At 40.1% G+C, this 21,903-nt stretch overlaps 4 protein-coding genes across 7 annotated transcripts in view; 2 read left to right on the forward strand and 2 right to left on the reverse strand.

Moving 5' to 3' along the window:
• ccne1 (cyclin E1) lies at positions 1-8,854 on the reverse strand. Of its 3 annotated transcripts, none has more exons than XM_067596602.1 (12): positions 8,515-8,854; positions 7,915-7,964; positions 7,600-7,687; positions 7,172-7,234; positions 6,650-6,816; positions 5,062-5,197; positions 4,050-4,196; positions 2,481-2,576; positions 2,026-2,160; positions 1,734-1,845; positions 1,443-1,600; positions 1-1,092 (listed from the first exon to the last, which is right to left on the reverse strand). In XM_067596602.1, the coding sequence occupies exons 2-12, from the start codon at positions 7,926-7,928 to the stop codon at positions 907-909; spliced, it is 1,302 nt and encodes a 433-aa protein (XP_067452703.1). In that variant the 5' UTR covers positions 7,929-7,964; positions 8,515-8,854; the 3' UTR covers positions 1-906. The 3 variants fall into 3 exon arrangements, with proteins under 3 accessions (XP_067452703.1, XP_067452693.1, XP_067452712.1); XM_067596592.1 differs by lacking the exon at positions 8,515-8,854 and adding an exon at positions 8,196-8,496; XM_067596611.1 differs by lacking the exon at positions 7,915-7,964 and having other exon boundaries at positions 8,515-8,787.
• On the forward strand, positions 8,028-14,750 carry zgc:162297 (uncharacterized protein LOC555865 homolog). 2 transcript variants are annotated; one of them, XM_067596631.1, is made up of 6 exons: positions 8,028-8,140; positions 10,081-10,163; positions 10,249-10,429; positions 10,746-10,896; positions 11,878-12,005; positions 14,278-14,750. In XM_067596631.1, exons 1-6 carry the CDS (start codon positions 8,089-8,091, stop codon positions 14,466-14,468), a joined length of 786 nt encoding a protein of 261 aa, XP_067452732.1. In that variant the 5' UTR covers positions 8,028-8,088; the 3' UTR covers positions 14,469-14,750. The 2 variants fall into 2 exon arrangements, with proteins under 2 accessions (XP_067452732.1, XP_067452723.1); XM_067596622.1 differs by lacking the exon at positions 8,028-8,140 and adding an exon at positions 9,290-9,518.
• si:ch211-260e23.9 (uncharacterized protein LOC555795 homolog) lies at positions 14,559-20,426 on the reverse strand. The gene is made up of 5 exons (XM_067596643.1): positions 20,356-20,426; positions 19,687-19,876; positions 17,891-18,034; positions 17,639-17,801; positions 14,559-15,686 (listed from the first exon to the last, which is right to left on the reverse strand). Exons 3-5 carry the CDS (start codon positions 18,012-18,014, stop codon positions 15,458-15,460), a joined length of 516 nt encoding a protein of 171 aa, XP_067452744.1. The 5' UTR covers positions 18,015-18,034; positions 19,687-19,876; positions 20,356-20,426; the 3' UTR covers positions 14,559-15,457.
• The window catches only part of LOC137187620 (protein C19orf12 homolog), a 9,966-nt gene continuing 7,949 nt past the window's right edge, over positions 19,887-21,903 (forward strand). The window contains exon 1 of the mRNA XM_067596655.1: positions 19,887-19,962. The gene's annotated coding sequence lies outside the window, so the exon portion shown is untranslated. The remainder of the gene's footprint in view (positions 19,963-21,903) is intronic.

Consider the following 21,903-nt stretch of genomic DNA (forward strand, 5'->3'; position numbering starts at 1 on the left):
TTTAATGGAAAATATGTAGCAGCATTTTATTTAAAAAGTCAGATAGAAATCTTACATTTTGGTGGTGGAAAAAAACAAAACAAAACTGCAGGTTGAGATAAAAATAGAAGTTAAATACAATCAATATTTTAGCTTCTGAAGCCTGGCTGGTTCACTTGTCCATTCAGGTAGCCAAGCTACTGGTCCCAAAGCAAAACATGGCCATGTTTTGTCCAAGAAAATGGCAAGAGTCGAACCACAAACACAAGCACACCATTTCATACTCACGCACATACACAACCACACACACCCCTCTATTATGCAAAGCCCACTTTTATAGCAGCACATAGAGCCAAATATGACCCTAGGAATAGTTTTTGGGCAAATGAGGCCATCGATAGATTAAAAAAAAAAAACACCAATCACAATTAAAACACACACACACACGCGCAAGATCAAGTAGAGACTCTATAAAATGTCCTTTCAATTTGGCCTCTGCATAGGAAATAAAAAAAAAAGTCAACCACTAAATGTAGGTGTGGTTGGTAATTAATGCAAGCATTTGGGTGCAATGCTAAAAAAACAACAACAACAAAAAAAACACTCCTCTTGGGTGGTCCCATCTCAAAGCACCCTTTGCTTTGTGTTTTCATCCAAACTGGGGAGTTAAATGTAGGTACGATTCCTGGGTGGGGGGCCATCCAAGCTTATGTGTCAGTGTTTCCCAATTTAGCCAAAATCAGTGTGTGCAACCACTACACAGACATTTAAAAGCATCTGGATCCAAGTTATAAGAATGACCTTAATACAAGTCCATTAATGTTTGAAAAATCCATCGTACATATGTGGTACAGCACAGAGGTGACACCTGAGCTTCCTTTCTTCCCCTTACAGCTGTAATATAAAGATCCGTTCAGATTTATTTGGCTACTCAGGAAGGTGGCGCTGTGGGGATGGAGTGCGCATCCTCGGTCTGATTTTTGGCACCGCCGCATCCACTCGGAGCAACTCTTCCGTTTTCTCACTGCTCAGGGGCGGGGTCAGGACGCCTGAAGGGACAGGACAGTTGCCATGACGCTCCAACTCCACATCCTGGTAAGAGGAGGCCTTGTCCTGTACACACACACACACAAAAGAGCAGGAAAAGATTAATTGTGATGTCACTACAGGTGATTCCTCTATGATGATGTAACCCTTGCCATCATTCCTGAAAATTATTTGCAAGTCCTCAGCTGAATTAGAGGTTGAAAGAATTTTAGATATGTGTTATAGGTTTATTGTTCCAACTTTGAAGATAATTGCAAATTAGAGATTTGATTTTAAAATGGTAGTAAAGAAAAGTTGTTTTTCAAGATGTTCTGATCATCTCCAAACTTTTTCCAGATTAAAATGTGATCATCCATTGTGTCTCTCTTATTGTACTACTTTGACACTACTGTATGTGGGAAGCAAGAGCCACTTACGAGCCATGTGAGGTAGGAGGCATGGGGCTGGATGTTGTGCATGTCATCAGCAGGGACTCCTGTAAACGTTTTCATGGGTGACCCGCCGACCTCCCGCAGCGCCATCGCGAACGGCACCATCCACCTCACACACTCCTCTACCTCCACCCTCTTCAGGGCTACATGGACACAAAGATGATCAAAGACATGAGTCAAGGTGATATGACCAGCGATAGCACAAGCAGGAAGAAGTAAATGATATTTTGCTCCAGAAGAGTACAACTGTTCATTTAGCATGAGCTGGTTTCTCACCTGAAACGTTTTCCACCAGCTCCAGGGAGGAGAAGTGAAACAGAGCTGAAGCAGCAAGGACGCCATTGGAGAACTCAAGGCAATGCATGTCCAGCATACACAGGTCCAACAACTGGGAAAAACAGATAAAAAGAAACTTTAATTAAACATCAGAGCATGTCTTGAAGGAATTTGGAAAAAGTTCTTCCAAGGATGTTAGATTTCAGAACGAATTGTATGTTTTTTGCTTATTAAAGCTAAACTACACAACCTCTCTAGTAAGAAAAACAAACAAAAAAACCCAAAGTGGTACCTCTGCGATCTGTGTGAAAGTAGCTTGTGGATATCTGGGGATGAGCAGCTCGTCCGTCTCTTTCAGGTAGGCCACCTGCATGTAAACATTGAGCCAGGAGATGGGAGTCTGTGGGCTGAGACTCCACTTTAGCTCCTGTGTTAGAAAAGAGAGCAGACAAGCTACACGGTTAGAGACGTACCACCGTCACTAACAGCAATAAGACCACTGACAACTCGAATTATTCGAGGTATTGTGGACTGATGTTGTAATACTGTAGTTCCAAAGTGTCTTGTCAGACAGGGTTGTGACAAGGTACACATTTCTAAACCATGTAATAAAAAGACTCAAGAAGAAAAATGTCAACCATCAGTGATTTAGTTTCAGTTAAATTATTACTTCATCACTTATGTTTAGTCAAATAAAAGTTCGTATTGGTGGGTCATGGATTAACAAAGAGCGTGTGTGTCCTTTACCTTCATAATAATGATTTCCATACTGAGAATCTCGTCTTCAGTGCAGGCTTCGTCTGTGACATAGGCAAACTGGTGGACTTTAGGAGGATACATTTCCTGGGAGAAACAATGTAAAAAGGGAGACGAGCTTTATAATAATCAATAGTTAAAATCGGGTATAGATACATTTAATAGGCAGAGTGGTATTGATCTTCGTGGGAGTGATATCAGCCAAGGTTGTGTTTTATCTATATAGTATATAAATATATTGTATTCAAATAGTCAGTAAGAGTCTTTATGTATGTGATGGAAGACAATTTTTAAATTTGTAAGGATTTTAAAAGTCTTGGAAAAGTCTTGTGAAACGTACTCCTTCCCTTTTATATCGCTACTTTGTCTTTATGTAGGTTTTGCTTCTTTTATTGTGAGTTTACTTTTATATTGTCATCATCATCATCATCATAACTCTAAACACAATGTTTCTTGCTTTAAAAAGATTCTATAAACTAACTTATCCAGCATGTAAAGTAGTATTAGTTGTTCCCGAAAGAACAAATATATATTGCAGTGTCTCCCCTATAATTGTACAGGCCTGGTGGGACACCAGGCCAGAAAAAATATTTTTTTTAATGCCAAAAGTAATGCCAAATACCCATTCATCAGAAATCAATAGACTCTGAACAGTGCCGTTTTGAAACGTGGGGCAACGTCGGTGTTGTTGCCTAGGAAAAACTCCTGGTTGCGTAGCTCCTTTTAAGGAATAGGGCAGTGCGTAAGTGAGCGAGCAGTTAAGTGAGAGAGCGAGCGGCAGAAAAGTGACGCTGAATGTGAGCGGAGCAGAGGAAAAGGTTAGTAGTAAATTGTCAGTCTGGCAGTACATGTACAGTACAGACTACAGTGTGTCAGTTAATAAATGCTGCAGCTTGTCAAGACCAAGAAAAGTCTCGTCTGTTCTTTCCCCAACTGCTGGAAAAGTGAAAGGGGTTAGCCCTGAAGTTAGCTAGTTAGACGATGCTCAACAGAGAAATACAGAACTGAGAATGTGTGGCTGCCATTGACTATATATAACATTACTTTAATAGAAAATATGTAGCAGTATATATTAAAAATCAGATAGAATCTTACATTTTGGTGGTGGGAAAACAAACTGCGGGTTGGGATAAGATAGAAATGAAATACAATCAATATTTTAGCTTCTGAAGCCTGGCTGGTTCACTTGTCCATTTAGGTAGCCAAGCTACTGGTCCCACAGCAGGTGACAGGTGTGTTTACGGTGTGTATGTACTCTGAAAGATGTCACAGTGTGGATATAAAGTCACACTGTTATCCTAGCATGCTTATACTACATAAACATACAGATGAGAACATATGTAAGGTCTCTCTGTAATAAAAGTCTACTGCAGAGTCATTTGACCTGGGAATGAATGCCCATCGTACCCTTTCCCACTGCAGACAAAAGCCAGATGTTAGTCAGTGTTAGCAGGTTTTTTTGTCCAGTGTGAAAGGGGCTTTAGATGATATACCAAAAGCAAACCTACAAGAAAGCACTAAACGCTACTTAGAAACAAAGGATTTTAATGCCCCTCTCACCTCTACTTTGGCAGCAATGAAGAGACAAGTGATGCCAATGAGCTGCAGCGTGGATTTGAAGACGTTTCTTTGCGTGGCCATGAAGCGATCAAAGTAGTCCTGAGCCAGGTGGTACGTCTCCCTGTGCAGTTTGTACACCTCACTCACCTAAAACATGCAAACAAACAAAACATCACTGCACTGATGAGACCTTCCGTAAATTCAGGAAACACAACCAGTGCTAGGCTTGTTTATGTGAGTGAACTATGGACATGAAATTTTATCAGGCAGCTGGTCATACTGATGATGGAACAAAAAAGTAATTACTGTTAACTCATCAGGGCAAGTTTGTCTCATGTATGAAGGAGGAGAGCAATGCTACTGTCCAATTCACACATTTGTATCTTTGCTTCCTGTGTAACCGAGAGCAAAGACTCGTGAAGTGGTTAAACTGATATATTTAACCTATAACATTTAACAAAACAAACAGGACCAAAAGAACTCTCTCAAAGTTAATGTTTTGCTCTTTTGAAAGAAACCTTAGATCTCACATCTGCCTGAAGAGGTCCCACATTACTTCCACACAGCCCTTATCACCATTATTCATAGCAATTTATACTTTGATATGAGGAGAAACTAAAATCAAAAGGCTAAAGCAGATAGGGTCTTTATTGAATGTGATTAGGCCAAATCTATTCGGTTGATCTCTTTCAGGGGCCGGCGAACTCATTAGTCATAGCAGCTCATTATTTAGTTTCAGTACAATGATGTTCAGAACTCAAAGTGTTTTTTTCCCCCACTGCCCCACAAGATAACATTGAGTGTTACTAAACTGTTTGTGGCACAGGGCGTTTACTGATAATAACCCACATAAAACTAATTCAAGCAGTCTAACTCTTATGCCATCTACAACTGCTGTTAACAGAAAGCATCATGGCCGATTTATTTGTCAAGTGCGAGCCAGTAGATGGTTATGAACGGATGCGTGGATCCCTTCTGTTACAGGTCATGAGACCAAGGACATGCTACACACCTCCATGAGCCAGTCCAGGAGAATCGCCCTCATCTTAGGCTGAAGATGAGGATGCTTCTCCATCATGTTGACGTCTCTGGTGTAAGTCTTATCCTTCTCCAACATGTTGTTCCACACCACATCCTTACTGGCCCAGCTGATAACAAAATCAGACATCAACACAAGGTAAAAAACAAGGATTCCTCATGAGTCTGAACACTCAATAATGACTCTTACAATGAACTGAATCCAGGTGAAGATATGCAGTTCAGTTTAAGGAAGATTTTCTTTGGATGGATACATAAACTACAAGAAAAAAAAAATAAATATTGCATCAAAACTGTTTTCAACCTACAGTAGTTTCTACAGGGCTATACAAACTAGGGGTCGACTGATTATCGGATCTGATATTCAGCATTTTTATGATTATCGGAATCTTTTTTTTTTTGTGATGGCTGACATGCGCTACTTATGCTCTAATGCAGCCACCTCTCTCTGTCTGTAGTGAAAGCAATAGTTTTAAATGTTTAAACAAAGTTAAGTTTAAACCTACTGATAATGATTTTATTTTAGCCAAAGTTGTAGATAGTGATAAATGGTGAAGGGGACAATCAGCTGCCACACACAGAACATGGAGTACTGTGCTTACAGATGCTTAAGTTAAGCCTGCCGCCATAAAAACTACAGATACATGCTAATTATCGAGGGCCGCAATGAGCCTCCAGAACAGCTTCTGTGCTCCTCACCATTTGCAATGTTCACATTACATGCTGAAGTGGCCCAAATACATTTTTAATGCCTCCAAGTGACTCAGATCTGATTTTTTGGTGGACATGCGAACAACCCAAATCTGACCTTTACATATGAGATCTAGGCCGCTTGCATACGTCCCAGATCTGATTCATATCCGAATTCTTGCTATGCGACTGCTGTCAGAACAGTCAGATTGGAATTCATGTGGGTTTTTTTTTATGCCTCGCATCTCTGCACATGCATGTGTCGCCTGTCGTCATCATTCAGTGTTGCTCACAGCCCGGCAAAAATGAACATGGAGAACAGATGGGAGGTGGGGGTCAATGGAAAAACGGGGACAAGTTTGTTGGACATTTATGAATAAACTTCTATACAACAAATAGTCATGTCATCCATGTTAATGATTTGACCGTCGTACAAATGATGTTATTCTTGTACATGGGGATGACATTTCAGATAAATCTGTGGATGCGTGGCAGTTCAGGATCTCAACGGTGTTCATACATATCACTTACAAACATGAATGTGAACCATCACCACAAAAAGATCAAATCTCACTTCTGTAATTTGTGGTTTAGATGATGGTGGTGGTGGAGAACTCTAACACGTGGCTCAAATCACCCAAAGGTGTTCAATTTGGTTGAGATCTGGTAACTATGAAGGCCATAGCACACTCTTCACATTATTTGCATTCTCAACAAACCATTCACTGACTCATGTATGGAATCATCTGTATTATGTTTCTCCATTCATTCAGGTTTTTGCCTTTAATTTATCACGTTGCCTGTATGTGCTCAGATAGAAGAGAGCAGGGGGATTATGAGCCTAGCCTGTGATAGTCAACAACAGTACTTACCACAGAGCAGGGAGCGGGGCGCAGTGCACGGGGGTCGTAAATATGTTGTTAAAGTTATAGTGGGGGAAGCCTGCATTTATCAGGGTAACTGGTTGGTCCTCTTCCTGATCAGGTGTGGGGATCCACCTGTGTGGACTGGTGTAAACAGCATCAGGCCTCCAGTCCAGCTTCACAGGAGAGAAGACAATGTGAGGGAGAGGAAGAAACATGGGAGATGCAACTTTTCCAAAATGCTAAAAAAGGCATAACAGCCTGAAAAAGGGAACTACTGACACACCACCTAGTTAGGAAACAAGTGTGAAGTACAATTTTAGGCAGCGACGACTGTTCAGCCACTGTGTACTTGACTTAGCAGCCAAGCTTAGATACAGTACTATCAGTGTTGCCTTTGATACAATACAGACATAGTGGTGAGACTCAGCAACTGGTCTGCAGATACATTAAAAGAACTGAGACATGGGTGAAGACTGGGGTGAGGCACATGTTATATGATGTCAAACGTGGAGAGATAACCAAACCTACCTCACAGTCACGCTGCTTCTTCTTCGTCATCTCTGCTACCTCCTCATCCAGATCTTGTAAATACTGAGGATCAAAGAAGGAAAGGATGTTATTGTGTGTGTGATGTGGCAGCTCACAAACACAGAGCTGGTTAGATCACTTTTACAGCATATGAGAGCTTGTGAAAACAGTAGAAACCTGTCCTAGGGTGTGTTTTGCATTGTAAGTTCTAATCAAAAACACCAATAAATCTAGCTGTGCTCATATGCAATGCAATACCAGCTACAACAGTGAGTAATGCTAATGTGAAAGCAAAAGACACAGTCACCTGCCAGCAACGAGGGATATATGCATCACCATTTCTCACATTTTGGTCATTCAAAAAGGCCTACGTTAGGGAGCTAGCTACAGCTGAATATGGGGTTTAGCAAGCCTTTCAGACTACTTACAATGGCAACATCTGCCTTCCTCTTTCTCGGTCGTACTGTATTTTCCTTGGGCGCCTCGGGAGCAACAGATTTCGGTTCTGTCTCTTCCCTAAAACGAACAACACAGAACAAAAACGTAGCTGTAAGTCTCCAGAGTGGACACAAACATTTCAGCAAGCTTGGTTATATGTGCCAATGTGGACAAAACAAGGTCCTATAGCGACAAGCTAACTAGCCGGATGGCTAAAGCTCCATCAACTCAACTTTTCTTTCGTCGTCACACACTCTGAGTGACGAGATTGATTGAGACATGAATCAGCTCAATATTAAACTCACCGTCTTCCTAGCATTATACTCAGAGGGGTGGTGTCAGTTTCGGAGTAAACCTGTGAAATGAGAATTGTTTAAAAGTTATATTTTGGGGTTTAAACAAACACATTCACACACAGTCCCAACCCCCACTCTCAACTCCCTCCTTTGGACAAAGCCCGGCTCATCCTGCGCGGGGAAATGGAAACAGTACGCAATGTTAAAAGTCGCCAAAAAGTACCACATGATGCAGGTATAATCATGAAACGAGTCCATGACAGACAGCAGACATTACATTATCTGCTCACCGTTGTTATGTTGCATATTTGTGCGGGGAAACTGGTTATTTTCATTCACTAACTTTGGACAGCTGGCTTGCCAGATAATGGCCGAGCCCGGCACAGCTGAGACGCCTATTTCCAACTCACTATTTAACAGTGACAGCAAAAACATCGATCCTCTAGTTATACACAAACGACATTCAAGTTTGAGCATCCACAAACTTTTAAGTCATTGTTCGCATTTCGAGCTTGTTGCGGGTTTAGTTAGCATTTAAGTCAGCTCATACACAAGAGTTGCAGCTGAAACTAGCTAAACTAACCAGATAGTCGCGTTTCATCCACTCACCTCAAGATTATCTCCTTGAAGTTCACTCTTCTCCTCGTTTACAGATTAAATATGAGTATTGTGTAGGTTCCCCGCCTGTGGTTGAGGCTGAAGGTGCTGTGTGTGAGACAGAGAGTGAGCAGGCCAGGCTGCTGGTTGCTCCGAGCTGGCGCCTTGCAGGGAACAGATGACCTGAAGCATCAACGTCAGGGAGGAGGCGATTTAACTTGGCGCTAAAACACCAACTCCACCGCCTCTTTATAGTCTCACTTCAGCTCCATTCATCACGGTTTCACACATATAGCGTGTACACAGCAAATATACTCGATATAGACGGGGTATATTGCGCGAAACAAAATGAAAAATGAGTTTATAATTTAGTCACTGAGCGGGAGGCGTGACAGCCGGCAGTGACAGCTGCAGGGGCGGGTCTCGAAGAGGAAGTGCCCGGGCACCGCGTGGCTAGTCTGTCAGATGTAAACAAAGCCGAAGTAGTCTGGATTTAAGCATAAAATAAAGCATAACACGACCAAAGTATGGTGAAATAATGGAGCCCATTCGTTCTGTAGACTCCAGAGAGTGTTGTCAGTCGCTGTCACCGTGGGCGCGTCTATTATTTAACAGAAACTGGACTATGTTAGCCTGCCGATGCTACTGGGGCGCCCATTTCCAGCCCGGGTTGCCATACTTGCTGCTGTCCCCCTTACGCAACCACGTTAACCTTTTCCAAACACAAACGTGTCGCACTGCTACATACATTTTTAACTCAGGGAAATTAAGATAAAAGATGTATCTTTCTGTATCACCAGTTTGATATAGATTTTGAGGATATATTTTACAATTCATAAACAATTTGGAAATTGACCCTTGCCCAGTCATGTGACCCCGTGCTTAGAAAGACAAAAAACAAGCCTTGTTCACTGCTCCCTAGTTGTTGCACAAAATCGGAAACATGAGATTTTTGGATCTTTTTGGGCGCCTAAAATCTGTGGTTATTGGAATGGTTCATGTTAAAGCCTTACCAGGTAAACTAAGATTTCACTTAACCTTTCTTTCCAGTGTTTTGGTGTGATATTTACAGTGGTGGAAGAAGTAACTTATTCAGTTCCCTAACTTGAGTAAATGCAGCAATACCACATTTAAACAAAAGTACTGCAATGCAAGTAAAAGTTATGTATTGAAAATGTTACTTAAATAAGAGTGCACAAGTATTATTAGCAAATTTTACTTTAAGTATCAAAAGTAAAGGTAAAAGTGGAATGTCATACTATTATAAATTAAATTATGGGATGATTTTAGCTCCAGCATTAATGTGTAAGTAGCATTTTGCTGTTGGGGTTGGTCTAGGTGAAGATCATTTGAACTACTTTACTGTTGGGTAGTTTAATCTATAATAATTATGTTTTGATAAGACAATTAAATGTTTTGTGTGAAAAATCTTAACTGTCAAATAAACATAGTGGAGTAAAATAGTTTAACTATGGCACTTAAGCAAATGTACTTATTTACATTCCACCACTGAAAATTTGGGAGCTGTACTATGTGATATCTTATAATATATATAACCAAGTTTCTCACCTATTCCAGGCACCCCGCTAGGATGTATGAAAATGTCCCAGATCATTGAAGAGGCATGCAGGGAGGCAGCGATCTACCGTGATGCAGGGATTGTAAGTGGTTGCACATTGTGTGAATTCCTTAGACATTTGAAGTCTTTCCAGGCAATCTAGTAACCATTGTAAACGCTTCTGTCAGGATGGTGTGATTATTGAGAACATGCACGACATCCCCTACTCGTTCTCTGTGGGCCCTGAGGTGTCTGCCTGTATGACTTCAGTATGTGCTGCTGTGAGAGGCCTCTGTCCGTCTCTGCCGCTCGGAGTGCAGATACTATCCTCTGCTAACCAGCATGCATTGGCTGTAGCTCTGGCTTCAGGTTCAGTATTGATATTAGTAGTATGATTACTGTAGTGCTGTATATGAGGCTATAATCATCTGCAGCTAAAGCTTTTAGAGCAGATCAGAACAGAGAACCATGTCTTATCATGTCTAACTTATGTTCCTACCAAACTCTACAGCAGCTGATTTCACTGTTTGGTCACCCTATCTGATTTAAGGTGTGTTTATCAGTGAAATAAGCTGCTGTGTGTTTGGTCTGGAATGAACAAAGATCAACCACATAATTAAAAGGTTTTGGTAGACAAAATATACTAGCATTTGTCTCATTTAACCATAGCTCTGTCATCTCACAGGTCTGGATTTTATCAGGGCTGAGGGTTTTGTCTTCTCTCACGTGGCTGACGAGGGCCTCTTAAATGCATGTGCTGGGGACTTACTGAGATATCGCAAGCAGATTGGAGCTGAGCATGTGCAGATCTTCACCGACATCAAAAAGAAGCACAGGTGAGATCACCATCTGCATAGTTTCATTAGTTAGAAGAACCTGATGGGCCACTGGCATGCAAAAAAAAGACCTTAAAGCATATTTGACTCATGTCTGAATACAACTGTAGTGGTGCACTTATAGCAATATTTTTTTCTGTCTACTTATACTGACATAAGTACTGTTGGCCTGACTCACTACTGACTCTAGTATCAGACTAAACAACCTGGAACTTGTTAATGTGGTACTAAATTTCCCTTATTAGGCTTTATATTTTCTCTAATGTGCCTCCTTTATCAACAGCAGAATTTCCTCCCTGATGCAGTTTGTTTTTCTTTTAATGTCCATTTCAGCCAATTTCCTTTTATTTCATCCATATATTAGAAATATAATCGCTTCTGGTAATTTCACGTGTTAATTGCTAACAGAGATGTTAAAGACTTCACACACACACACACACACACACAAAAAATCAAGACAGTATACCACTGAGAAAAATGAAATGAATTTAAAAAAAACTAATGAACAATTGGGCAGAATGAGGTTAAATCCTTGTCTGATTACCTAATTTCTCTAGCTATACATGTCAATAATCATGTCATCACTTGAGAGTTACTCTTAAAGCTTACTCTTAAACTTTACTGTTAGTAGGAGTGAGACATTTGTTAAATGTGTCTTCTTTCTCATTTTATTGAAATACTTTCTAACTCATTTTTTTTTTACTATAAGTGTAATTCTTAGAAGTATGACAAATGCAGGTCCAGACCAGCAGTCTCCCAACGGTCTAGTGACCTATGTCTAACAACCTATCACCTTGATCAATCAATGATCTGTCAGTCATCATTGAGTGCTCTATTTTGTCCCAAAGAACGTGGTCAGTATAAGTGGGTATGGATGTCACTCTTCTGTTGTTCTGTCTTCAATATAATCCCAGCCCAAATCTCATTGTCATTCAGTCTGTGGGTATGTTTGTGTAGTATACCGTATGTGTGTTTTTTTAGCTCCCATGCCCTGACGTCAGACGTGAGCATTGAGGAGACGGCACGAGCCGCCGAGTTCTTCCTCTCAGATGGACTCATCATCACAGGAGCGGCTACTGGAGTGCAGGCTGACCCACAGGAGCTCAGAGGTACTGCCACAAAAACTCCACGCTTCATACAACCAGCAGCCTCATGGTGCTGTAATGAATGCTAGCTTCATCATGCACTTTTTTGAATTGTTTAGTCTATGAAATGTCGAAAAACATAAAGTTATTGAATAAACAATAAAATGAAACAGAGAAAAGCAAGTAACTCACCACAGTCTTATTTACTGTGCATATCACTCTGAGTCAGTGCCCTGTCTGTCCAGCAGAGGACACTCTCACCTGTAGTGAGTTCCTGTCAGCAGTGCTCTGTGGTCCTTGATTGGTCAGGACAGTTTACATTCAAACCAGTGATCAACAGTCACCCAATATGGCAGCCATCTGAAGCCTGTCTACACTGTGGCTCAGTTTAGGAATGCTGGATACGCACTCTGTCTGTCTCTCTTTCATACAGACTATATACAGTCAAGTATCAGCAGACATTAAGTGTTGTGTTATCTGAGCTCCACTGGGAAGGGAAGTTTCAGGCTCATTTCCAGGGGATTGTGCTGGATAGTTATTCTCGTTATTCTAGCATACACACATGCATACGAGTACACACAGAGCATTTTAGCATCTTTCAGCTCATTGTTTTTGGTGTCTTTGGGGCTGTAACTTTAATGTTTGCTTCAGTTTCAGCCCTCTCATTCCAGACCTAATTTCCAGCAGCAGCAGGCAGCTGCTTGTTCAGCCAAACAAAGCACTGATAAAGCCACTGTACACCACCTACCCACCTCTACACAGCAGATAGACAGTTAGAAACTAACTGGTGAACATAGCTGAGCATTTAGCCACTACAGAGCCAGATATTTCTCTAAAAAGTGAGTGAGTATTGGACATATATTCACCCAGTGAACGGAGCCACACTTCCAAATGAATGCTAATGTTGCTCCGTGTCTGCTAGATGTGTAAATAAGCTAATGTTTGCTAACACATTTGCCATATCAACTCTATACGTCAGTGTTTTGTTTACAGCTTTTTTTTTGCTGCCGTCAAGTGACCAAAAAATCAATTAAAGCAAGTTTAAGTACAATTATGATATACTTACCGCTACTTTAAACTCCCACTTTACTACATTTCAGAGGGAAATATTCTTTTTACTCAACTACACATATTTGACAGCTATAGTTACTACTGCAGTTACTTTGCAATTTAACATACAACACATATGATTTAGCTTATAAAATTTGATGCTTTGTTAAAATGAACTACTCAACAGTTTTTAAAATAGTTAATGAATAAGTAATAATAATAAAGTAATATAGTATATAACACTGAAAGGAGCAATTTCACTATAGGTACTTTATGTGTAGGTTTTTAATGCAAAACATTTTTTTTACAACTATTTTTAAATAGTTGCATTGCTACATTTAATCAAGTAAAATATCTGAGTACTTCTTCCACCGCCGTACATTTAGTGGAAATATTGTACTTAATTAACTGCACTACATTGATTTGATAGCTATGGTTACTAGTTATTTTGCAGAATCAGATTTTACACGAAATGTAAACATGATCATCTTAAAAAATATGATGCAGTGTTATAGAATAAACTACCAAGCAGTATTGTACTTTACCAAAACATCTGCTTGTAATGGAGTTTTTTATGTTACAGTGTGGTATAACTACTTTTACTTAAGAATCTGTAAAAAAGAAAGAAGAAAATGTTCTGCTAAGTCAGTGGCCATGGAGGCTGTGAGGAAAGGCACTAGGGTTTGAGAAGAAAATACCACCAGGTTCGTGTCTCTGCGGAGGGTCAGTGGGGCTGAAATCTGGACCATGTCCTGCTCACAGCAACACCGGGTTGCTATTTTAAGCCGAGTCTCCAACACGACAGACAAGACTGTAAACACTTGGAGCTAAACAGGCACTCAGCCTTAGTTCCATGCACGCGAGGGTCCTGGCACACGTGAACAAACACACACACATTTTCTCACACCCCTTTCTCTCTCACACACACACGTGCACTCTTGTCGACACAAACATGCAGGCACTGGTTAAAGCTCACATGCCTGTGTGGAGGTTAGCCTCTATAAAGTTCACTGGGTGTATCACAGCCTCTCTTGGTTTAGTCACCTTCTCAGCATTACAACAGACAGTATGGGTGATTATTCATAAACAGGTCCAGATTTGCCTTAAACACCTTGTGTTTCAGCCACTTACATTAGTTTGATATTGTTTCATTTTGTTCAAATTTGTCTTACACAGATTTGTGTCATATCATATACCGAGTGTATTTTTAAAACCTGTGGTGGACTTTGTTTCTTTGCCTTTGCAGATGTTTCCCAATCTGTGAAAATCCCAGTGCTGATAGGCTCTGGAGTGACCCACGACAACATTGAACATTTCCTTGATGCAAATGGAATGATCATCGGGTCTCATTTCAAGAAAGAAGGCCACTGGGCCAACGCAGTCGACCCCGAGCGAGTGAAGAAGTTCATGGCAAAGATGCGTGAACTTCGAAAATGAGATCAATTAAAGGCGTTTCCTGTGGGACTGAACCCTGAAAAAAAAACATGTTTTATTCACTGTACACATTAAACACATTCAGCCACCACCTTAAGAAAACAAGATTTATTTGCAATTTTTTTGTACATTTTATAAATACAAACAAATAGAAAAAAACATATTCATCAACTGTATTTACACTCATGAGTCTAGCATGAACAATTTGTGTAACATAAAAAAAAAGTGAGTATCCACTGAAAAGTAGTCTCAATACAAAACATGAACAGTGGTTTCGTAATCATTCCCTGTGCATTTGAAGCAACATTTTTTCTTATGAAATTCACAGAGTATGGTTATGTTTTCACAAGGCATGAGTACTGTACAGGTCAACATGATATGAAATCAGCTTTTAACTTGCAATACACTTCTCACAAGAACATCTAAAGCTAAGGCACGTCATATATCACATACTGAACACAAGGAATAATCAATCAAAATGTGCCAACTGCATCATCATTTAGAACAAAGTATTCTACAGGTATGACATTTTCTAGTTCTCAAATTTGGATCAGTGTCACACACTGTAACGGTAACAACACCTTTACAATATCTTTCACACACTTGCAACTTTCTATAAGCCCTACCCCTACTTATATCTAATCAGGCTAAACAAGTCAAACAACTCAACTGCTCTCATTTGATATATGTACAAAGGCTTTATTTGATAGTAACTGTGCTTTCCAACCTGAGGGGCCACGTTGTCATTCATCATGTCAGGAGATCAGTGGTTTCACACGTGAGGGTTGCAGTGCAGGTTGCCTGTATCCTAATGAAAGCATGTGTTGCTATGGTTCATTTGGCTGATGTTTGCTCATTTGCAGAATAACGTGTGTGAGGTGAAAAAATGTTGGAAAACCTGAGTGATTCAGAGTCAAGGCACTGTGCTGCACACTGAGCTGTGGTGGATGCAACCTGACAAGCACCCTCACTAGCAGGTTCATCACTCCTGCTCAGTAGTTGTAAAGGCGCTGGCAGGGCTGCTTGAAGTGGCCGTAGCGTCTCTCTGCCGGGGAGAATCGCATCTTAGCCAGGTTCTGCCTGTGGAGGGCGCTGCGGCTCAGCTTCTTACGCTCAGCCTGGGTCTTTGCCCTCTGGACAGCCAGCAGCTGGATGTTGCAGGGCAGAGGGATTCCCCAGGCAGCCAGGCGCCAGGAGATGTGTCGCCGCACTGCCACTGGCCTGAATAAACACAGAGGAAGTGTTATAATATGTGTTGATGAAATATTAGAACTAAGAAATACAATATGAGAGAGACAGTATTACTGCACACAAGTGATTGCATTTTTTCAAGGGTTTTGAGAGTTCTCATTTCTCAAGAGGTTAGAATAAATCCTGAGAGTACAGTTAATATCAGTATTAGGATTAAAATAGTCTTGATATTTGTGTGTCCACATCCATCTATTTTGATTGCTCAACTACATGTAAGCCATTCCAAGTATAACTCAAAATAACTGACCCAAAACTGTTTCATTAGCTAAGCATGAAACTTTATTCCTGACCTTAGAAACCCTGGCTGACCTGCTTTTAACTCATTTTGGCCACTTGGGGGCAGCAAAGGCAGCCTCTAAATACAACACTGACATACTGTATTATCATATTTTTAAATTCATATGGCATGTTAGCAAAGATTTGCTTATTTACACATCCAGCAGATACAGAGCTATGTTAGCATTAATCTGGAGTCATGTTTCTGTCCACCAGATGAAGTCAAGTACAATCTGCACTCTCATGTCAGCTCTGCTTTGCTCCTCAACAACTCCCAAGAAAAATATCTGGCTATGTTCACCAGCTAGTTGTTAACTTTGTCTGGCTGCTATTTAGTGCTAGTGTATGTTCACCAGCTAGTTATTAGCTTTGTCTGGCTGCTATTTAGTGCTAGTGTATGTTCACCAGCTAGTTATTAGCTTTGTCTGGCTGCTATTTAGTGCTAGTGTACAGTAGGTTTATCTAAGCTTTTTCCACACTAAACAGCTGAATGGACTGAATCAAGATTGTAAAGTCACAGGCCATAAAACCAAAACAATGAGCTGAAAGGAGCTAAAAAGCTCCATAGAGAGCTGATAATTTGTTGAGGGTTTGTCACTACAGGCCACATCTTTTACTTTACACAGTCATTTGGGCCATTGATTTTGTAACATAACACTGATCTTATAAAAAATAATTACCTCATCATCTGTTCATTTTATCAGCATTGGCAACCAGTATTTGTTCTACTATGTGCAGTCAGCCTGCAGAACAAAGCAGATGCTATTGGAAATGTAATTACAGCTTGAGTGCTGGAGTTACTCAAGTCCTGTGTTTTTCCAGCGCTTCTCTGTACTTCTTAGCTTCTAAAATAAGTCAATAAAAATTCCAAGCCCTATTTCCAAAAAGTTTGAAAACACAACAGCTCGCATTTGTGACTTTTTCAACTTAGAAATACAATCTGAAGCCCCATTCTGACATGATTAACATTACAGGAGGAGGTGAGTTATGAAATATTTTCCTCTCTCCCTCGTTATACAAGTTGTTGTTCCAGGCGGCCTTTTGCCCTCTGGCAGACAACAGGAGCTGGTTCTGTAATAGACATTGACATGCTGCAGCTGAAAGCCATGTAACCTTCATCACCGACAGACTTTGTATTATTTTTAATATTAGTATTATTTACCAATAATTGTTTAGCTGTAACTTAATTATTAATATAGACAGTTGAATGTCGACAATTCGTTTACAGGCACTTGCATATGTACTATATGTAGCTCACTTCACATAAAATCATGGCATTGATGAGCTTGTGGGTTTATTGTCTCATAAAGTTTACCTTTATTTGTGTCTTCCCTGTATGGGTTGACTGATGATAACACGTGATCTATCAGGTTAACAATTCTACCTCATCAGTTGTCACACTGAACACTGAGCTGATAAATCTCAGCAACAGTCTGTACCAGCAGACTGAGAAACAGTAGCTAGCAGGGGTTAATTATTGTATTATTACCAAGAGAAAGGTAATGAGGTAAATATTGGACTTTTGGAATCTAGACGTAGCCAATATAACTCTCTCTTGTTTTGGAAAAGGATGACATGGATATTCATTTTGGGCTTTTGAGACAAATGTGTGTGTGTGTGGGCTGGTCAGAGCAATGGAAAACAACCTGGAGGAGTCCTCTTCATCTTCATCAGAGCCCTCCTCCTCCTCCTCCTCCCCTTCCTCTTCTCCACTCATTCTGCGTCTGATCTGGTAGACAGACATACTGGGGTGCTCGATCAGCAGGTTCTCAAGGGGGTCCACCTCAGGGGCCGACAGTGGCCCGTTCTCTGCAAGAAGAACAACCATGTATCAGCTGCACCCTCACTGAGGCAAGGACCTTTAGACCACACAGATGTGAACAGGGTTTATCTCTAACCTGGGAGATTAACAATGACCCATTCTCCCTCCTCGAACTCCATCAGCTCCTCAAAAGTATCTTCTGCCACCTCAAAGTCATCGCTGGCATTCCCAAGCAGATGAGAAAGAATCTTCCCGATCATCTTTATGCCTCTATTGCCGTCTGTAAAATAATAACAACAAGCAGGTGAATTGAAAGAATGCACAAAAACACATTGAGGTAGTTGGGAAGTTTTGCGTCCATGATTCCATATTTAAAAGAGAAATTATGGGTCACCTGAGTCTACTTGAGTTTTTATAGCACTTGTGTTTTAAAACAGCACAAATGGCTCCACCTTGAGGCCACCCCAGTAAACACCCTACAAGACCTGATGCCTTATCTGTATCAACAACTGCTTCCATTACGCCATCTCAGAAACCCAAGCAGGCCGAGTTGTTATGTCACAGTGACGTGGTAAGTTTAGAACAGACACCGCTTAGGGAACACAATGATACAAGAGGCTGAAATTACACTGATTGCAGCAGTATCATATCATCCCTGATACTGGTTGAGATTCCTTCCATGAAAGAGGAAAGTCAGTCTGATGTGTTGCCCCAGACTAACAGCTGACTGACCTTTTGTCCAAAGCGGACGACCCTGTAGTCTTTACTCTTGGTATTAATTTCAATTTATACCATCACTGCTTGTTTGTTTTTCTTAGTCTGTGGTGCAGGCTTCTATCCTTTTCTTGGGTAAATATATTTAACTCTCTTACTATTACTTACTATTTTAATACATTATTTCAGTGTACAACTAACACTAAATCTTACTGTCAAAGTAAGTGAAAGTAGCAATCATGAGACACTAATCTCACTGTAACACATCTTTGTTGGAATGTACTTTTTGGTTAACGTAAGGAGTACTTATCCTTTTTCCTCGGTTACATTAATCAGACTTAAGTTTAATGTGGTTAAAATCATCTCCAGCTTAATGCATCATCAACAACAATCTAATAATATGATATTTAACAATATAACAATCACAGTGGCTGTTTGTCTGCATAACAAATACTTTCACCTTTGATACTTTACACTTTGCTGGTTATATTTCTGTACTTACACTTAAGTAAGTGTAAGACTTACGCTTTTTCCTGAAGACTTTTTTATGTGGAGATTTAACACAAGTATAATGTTTACTCAGGCTTTCAAATCCTTATGTTATCATAACATTTTTTTATGGTATTCATGATAAACAGGCCTATTTTTCTCTTAGCTCTGCAATATATCTACCCCAAAATACAGTAAGACCATTGCAAATATATTCCAAGATAATTATTATTAGTAGTAATAGTTACTACATTATTACATACTGTATATTATTACATTTCTGTTGTAGTTCAAGACAAAAATGCATCCATAAATAGACCCATGTTTTTCCCCAGTGTCTGGATGCCTTCTTGCCCACTTGTCAGTGTCTGGCCGGAATCTAATGTCAGCAGCCCCTCCCTGCAAACACACATACTGCAGGACATTGCCTTAATGCAAGAAACCCCGAGGATAGCATATCATAACATCAACGGCCTATTATCACATGATACTTGGAAAACAACAACAGCTGACTGTGTGCTGAGCGATTATTGCGTTATGCGTTATTTCTTATAATCACAGCTGCAAAGTTAATATTCTGTTCAAATAACAGTCGAGCAAAAGGAAACTCGATGATCAGACATCACATAGCCAAGAGGATGGTAGTAAGAGAACAAAAGACAAAAGGAATTCAAGGCTTATAGACGGTGATTATTGTTCATTGATGCAGAGATTTAGACATTGACTCACCTGACAAAATAAAGATATGTTTTTTCTTCGGGTGTTGCCGTTGTGTGGAAAGGATCCTGCTATGTTGCTGTTCTTCAGAGATTGTTTTGATCTCAAAGTTGTTTATCTGCGAGAGTCCTCCTTGTGTCCTGAAACGTCATCAAACTCCACCCACTGTGCGCACCGCGTCATAACGTGAAACCACGCCCACCTGAGGTAAAAACAACCGGCGCCATAACATTAGATTTCAGCATGTCAAAGGATTATTTTAGTACCCTGTCTACCACAGAGGAAAAGGTAGTTAATAGCATATGCTGAAGATAACAGGCTGGCATTACACTTTTCACAGCTGATATGGCGACTACAGTTTGTAAACATAGGCAGGAAATTACACACAGAGACATGCAATCGTTTTCCCTTCGGGCTTTTCAGCCGAATGCAGGTTAACTATTCTGTGATTTAAACGTTTATTACAAACACCGCACACATTTCAATTAAACAGCTGTTCTGTTTTTACTTAAATGTGTATTCTCTGTGACTAGCAGCGTGAGCAGGTATATGTGTCATTTTTACGGAGGTTGTTGAGCTGCAGGCTGTCCGTGCAGCCTTGTAATGTTATCCACTTTGTCTTCATAAAGCATCAACTGTTCAGTTCGGCAGCTTATAAAAATTTAGTTCTGGGTTCTTTACCCTGTTAGTAGCGCATCCCAACACATAGCATCCTTTATGCATTTTTCTGTAGTTTGCTGACAAGGAGGCACTTTCAGGCAAACCAAAGTTAATGGAGAGGGATGAATTGTTTTCCCCTCCGGAGTGGGCGGGACATAATTGCCCCCATCTATATGCGTCACTGACTACGACATACGTCAACAACCCCTGGAAGTATTCAACATGTTGATGTGAAATATCGGGGGTTATTTTCCATATTTGTCCACATTAATTGGAACATGACGGACTCTTCTAAGTCATGACTCGTTTACAAACAATTTAACGTACAAAAAGTTACTTCTTCAGTGTGTATTTACTTAAACTTAACCTTAAACTTTCTAAGCCTCACCGCTGTAAAAATTACCAATAATGTACGGCACCGCCCAAAAGCCAGACAACAAATGCTCACATGAGGGTAAGGAACAGAGTGCATGAACAAACTAGTTTACACATTAAAAAAACGAACTTCTTATTTTATACTAATCTAAATGAATAAGCACACAGAAACAGGATAAAGTGCGGACACGCTATATAACCATACTTTTGAGTTTTTGATATTTTTTTTTATCGAAGAGTTCTTCAGTTTAAGATAATTCACCTCCTACTCCAAACACCAGCCGTTAACTTTGACTTGTCCCAAACGGTCAACTATGATCATCGTGTATTAACTTAGCTTAGGCCACTTTGACAGGTTAACAGCTTAATAGTTTGTCAAAGGGAAATACCACCTTGAAAATAAAACTCTCTTTACATTAACCAACAGAAAGACAGTCTGTGCTGCTGATATAGGAAACCATGCCAGCACCCGTACCTGTTTTTATCTCTCATTTTGGCTTTGATTTCATTTACTATCTCAAAATATATGAACCCATGGTTACTCACTAGTTCACAGTGACCATCTCAACTGATTGACTGATGACTTTTCTCCTAATTCTGGCCCATGGAAACAGTCGTCTTTTGTTTGTATTACTGTTCACAGTAAGTTAGGGAGGATTTTCCCTTCAATAAAGAAGAAAGTACAATATTGTGAAAAAACTCAAAATTTATATTTTATGATTAATTGTTTTGTATGAATTGTAATAGCTTTATAACATTGATCTAATTCAGTGTTTCCCAACCTGGGGGTCGCTGGATTAATCAAAGGGTCGCGAGATGATAGCACATACCACAAAATTGTGATTTGATTGAACATGATGATAAACTGAATATCTTTGGGTTTTGGGCTGTTAGTCAGACAAAACCTTCGACTGTGGGGAACTTTAACAGATATTTGTCACTATTTTCTGATATATTATGGACAAAATGATTAACCGATGAATCAAGACAATAATCGGTAACTTAACTGGTAGACAACGTAATGTGATGAGGGGTCTCAGGTGGGCTGGATGTGTAAATAACAAGGCAGACTGCTTTATTTTAAGATGTCACGTGCCAAAATGGTTGGGAACTACAGACGAGCATTAGGACCACGTGAAAAATATATTTGAGTTCTGAGAATAGTGTCAGGATTCTGACTTTACACTCAGAACT

Source organism: Thunnus thynnus, chromosome 1 (assembly GCF_963924715.1).
Source record: "Thunnus thynnus chromosome 1, fThuThy2.1, whole genome shotgun sequence".
Taxonomy (NCBI): Eukaryota; Metazoa; Chordata; class Actinopteri; order Scombriformes; family Scombridae; genus Thunnus; species Thunnus thynnus.